Below are 4,502 nucleotides of genomic sequence, written 5' to 3' on the forward strand. Positions count from 1 at the left end.
GTTGTATTTAGTTTTACTAAATATCATAACGATGTCTTCCGCTTATTTCTGGATTAGGCAGTGAAAGAACATCACAGATTTTGTGAAGAAAGCATACCTGACATCTTTAGGATGAAACTGGGTGACAAGACAAAGCCTGGGCAGCCCATATTGTGTGCAAAACCTGTGTTGAAACACTGAGGCAGTGACTGCTTCGAATGCTTAAGCAGAAAGTTTCCAGCTTTGTCTTGTGAGAAAATTAAGGCTGGTGTGTTTGATGGGCCACATATTAGGGGACTATCACAGGACGAGCTATTTTTGGAGACCATGTTTGGCATTGAAAAAGAAGCAGGGAATGCTTTTGTTGCAGTTGTACTTGATTTCCTGGGAAACAAGAATCCATCAAATTATGAAGATCTTGTGCAGACCCTGTTACCCAGTTTTTGAGCACTGGGCTGCAACCTGAGTGTAAATGTGCATTTCCTGCACAAGTCATCTGGACTACTTGCTTGAAAATCCTAAGGCAATAAGTGATGAGCAAGGAAAAAGATTCCACCAAGACATCGAGAACATGGGGACTAGGTATCAGGGCAGGTTCAACACCAACAGGGTGCTGTCTACTGCAGGTCATCGTAAAGAAGCTGTCATGATGCAATTTATTCCCATAAAGCTACAAAGAGAAAGTTCATTCCTTGAGAAGTTCAAACTCCAGTTTGACAGAAATATTTATTCTAAGAGGTGTAATTAAACATTTTGTGTCTGTTGAACAATAAAAAGTAAAATTTGGTTTGTGTTAGTTTCTTATTTGCCTTACTCAAGGAATGAACTTTTTCTTTGTTGCTTTAAGTGAATGAATTACGTCATGACAGCCTCTTTGCAGTGATCCGCAGGTTCAGCCCCAGGTTGGTGTTGAACAACCTTGATACCTAGAATTGCATTTAATGGCAAAATTGATATATTTTGGCAAAAAAAATGAATTCTTGTTTGACAAAAAAAAATGGCGTGATAGAAATTTTCAGGGGGCATTTCTGAACCCAACACCATCAAATTAGGTAGGGCTAATTGCAAAAAACAAAACAACTAAAGAACTTTTTGTTGAAATGTTCCCCTGTGTTATTTAATGTATGTTTGATTCGTTTTACGAACCCACGACATTTTGAGTTGCGTACTGTCGAATCAAAGTGTTTTAAATTATGTTATATGTGACGCCCAGCAAATGTCTTGAGTGCCCCTTTCTCGTTTACCCACTTTCTCGTATATACATACATACGTATATACATGTATATATATATATATATATGAGTGTATATATATATATAAACACACATGCAAGCGTATGTACGTACGTATATAATCATACATACACACATACATACATTGCAATCCAAGAATCGGAGATTGCTACAAATTACCTAATAAAGAAGAGACATCGAAATCATTGGAGCTCCAAGAAGCAACCGAAAACGACGATTGCGTCACATTTCTGTGAAAGCCATCAGCCACGTAATCAGCGTCCCACTGTGACATGGTGCTTTTGCTAAAGCAATATACAATGACATCGGGAAACACGATTGTCACTGAGTAGAAACATTAACACAAGGATTATTTGTGGAGCATTCCAATGAAAACTTCTGTCAAGGGCAAATAACAGACCGTGAAACGTTGTGGACGACAAGAGGATGGATGTACCATCAAAGAGATCAGCCGTTCTGCTGATGCGAATATCTCTTTGGAAAGCGAGAAGACAGAGGATAGGTGTACAGGTAACAATTTCGAAGCCTCCAGCTTCTATATGCAGATTATAAATTCATAATTATTCCAATAATAACTGGCGCCCTTGGTTCTGTGAGTAAATACTTCAGTGATAATATGGAAGAGGTGAGCTTTTCAGAAAAAGCAGGTCAACCAGCTGACACGAATATCGCGAATCCAATCTACAAGACTTTACTCAAGATTATCGAGTTACATTGTTTTTATTTAGATTCCAACGACAGAGCTTCGTAGCTTTGTTAGAAACCAGCTCCTTCTTTACAGTAAATAACCTCAAATAACTAGAAATGCATACATACATACTCACATACATATATAGAAACTTCCATACATACATACATACATACATACATACATACATACATACATACATACATACATACATACATACATACATATGTGATGGCTGCCCCCTCGTTATCGAGTATGGCCATTGCATGAAGCTTAACTGTTATTGGTGCTGTGATCGAATGTGACTTTTTAGCCCAGCTAAAGATCTACAATGTCTTGTACAGAATTGGCAACTAAAACCTTTACCGGTAATAGCCGGCTGTAATTGTAACTGGGCTTCATGTACCTTTGCATGTCGTTTAAGTCCTCCTGCCGAATTACACTCTCTTCCACATGCCCGACAGATATGATTAGTATGGTGTGTTACACCACCACCAGTGGCCAGGTTGTCACTCATCTGTCTCGTTTTATGACTACGAAGACAAACAAGCATACATACATACATACATACATACATACATACATACATACATACATACATACATACATACATAATCTATTTTACAGGTTCAGATTTATACCTGTAATTATTGGGGCCCTGGGATATGTAACACACTGCCTAAATAGCAATCTTTAGAAATTAGGCTTCTCAAAACCAGAAAGGAGAATGCTAATTCGAAGACTACAGATCCAATCCATCACTGGAACTGTAAAAATCTGTAAAACTTTCCAGAAGTTTACCATTTAAATATATATGAGCATTTCTAGATATGTACATACGCAAAGCAAAATACAAATCTGCACATATACATACATACATACAAACAATAATACCCTGTTGTTGATGTTGAAGTTCCAATGAAGGAGCCTTGAGTCTAGGTTAGAAACCAGTTCTTTATTGGTAAGAAATCTTGAAATAAAATTGACAATGACATACATGCAATCATACATATATACATACATACATATATACTGCCATACATATACACTTGTGTGTGTGTGTGTGTGTGTGTGTGTGTGTGTGTGTGTGTGTATACACATCCAAACATGCACATACAGATAACGTGATGGATAAAATAAATTGATTTTATTTACCTGTCGGTATGCCATCTTAACAGCCTGTATATAAATCCTTCACTCTTATGATAAACTTTTTTTTATCAGTAAATATTACTCCACAGAAATTACTGGTTACTGTCGTAGGAAACCTGGGAGTATCTGTGTGTACACTCACACACATACACACACACACACATAAAGTTGTCCACCCAACTTTTCGGTCTGATAAAACCAAATACCTGTCAAATACTTGTATCGATATTCTTGACTACGAACACCCCTCAAAACTGTGATTTATGACTAAGTAAAAAATCCTTCCTTGGTAAAATCCTGTCGACAGTGCAGTATTTGTTGGGTGAATAAGCAGTGAAATACTCGGCTTCATCGAACGGATTAACCCTTCTTGCCAAATGTCTGGTGTTCTACTTGAATCAGAAACAATATTTATTATTGACGTCGTTGTTGTTATTTGTTTTTGTTTTTGCTTTTTCCTGTTGTTTTACTTATTCTTATTGTCGCGATTATCTGTCTGTATTGAAAGGTTTTAAATTCGATAATGAAAATCGTGCATGGGTACACCGGTTGTGTCACAACTACTGCAACTATTGTCGTTATTGTTCTTTCCCTTATTTGTAGTAGCAGCAGCAGCAGCAGCGTTGCACACTATTTAAACCTACCGTATTCTTTAATAATCTCATTATTCCTTCTTTCCAGTTTGTACACTTGAATTTTCTCCCCCTCCCTCCATCTCTCACCAGCCAATCTCCCACCATCACCCTCATGATAACACCTTCGCACTTTAATCACTCCGCTCTTCCTCGCTTATCTTCACCTGATAACAAAAACAACAACAAGAGCAGTAAGAGAGAGCAAACCTCCGCCAAGGCAACACCAACGTTCTCTCAATGATTAGCCGGAGAGGATTTTTAAAATGAGAAGATCTGAAATAAACTCGACTTCTCTCACAAACGACAATTCGAAAAATGAACCCTGCCGCTTTCAAAAATTAAGAAAAACAAAACGGAAAAATAATCCAGAATCCTTGTCCAGAAGCAGATCTATCCCAAAATCTAATCAATTCATGCCAATCACGAGGCCAAACATCCCTGAAAGTTTCATTCGAATCCATCCAGCGGTTCTTGAGATATCTTGTCCACGGATAAAACAAACAAACGAACAAACGCGACTGAAAACAATACCTCCGGCTTCGCAAAGGCGGAGGGAATAACAATGTTTCTTTAAACTGTAGACAAAAGGCCTGAGAAATGGGGGAGGAATAAGTCGATTACATCGATCCCAGTATTCAGCTGGTACACATTTTGTCGATCCTGAAAGGATGAAAGGCAAAGTCAACCTCGGCAGAATTTGAACACAGAACGTAAAAACGTACGAAATGCTGTTAAGCATTTAGTCCGGTGCGCCTTATCGCACCCTTTCTATTATAGGCTTGAAATGTTGGTTTC

At 38.0% G+C, this 4,502-nt stretch overlaps 1 protein-coding gene across 1 annotated transcript in view; it reads right to left on the minus strand.

Moving 5' to 3' along the window:
• Positions 1-3,619, minus strand: part of LOC115229658 — a 54,203-nt gene extending 50,584 nt beyond the window's left edge. Inside the window, exon 1 of the mRNA XM_029799979.2 lies at positions 3,076-3,619. Within this exon, the coding sequence (XP_029655839.2) occupies positions 3,076-3,090 (15 nt within the window). The 5' untranslated portion in view covers positions 3,091-3,619. The remainder of the gene's footprint in view (positions 1-3,075) is intronic.
• Positions 3,620-4,502: the final 883 nt, after the last annotated feature.

The sequence above is a fragment of the Octopus sinensis genome, unplaced genomic scaffold (genome assembly GCF_006345805.1).
Source record: "Octopus sinensis unplaced genomic scaffold, ASM634580v1 Contig13452, whole genome shotgun sequence".
Taxonomy (NCBI): Eukaryota; Metazoa; Mollusca; class Cephalopoda; order Octopoda; family Octopodidae; genus Octopus; species Octopus sinensis.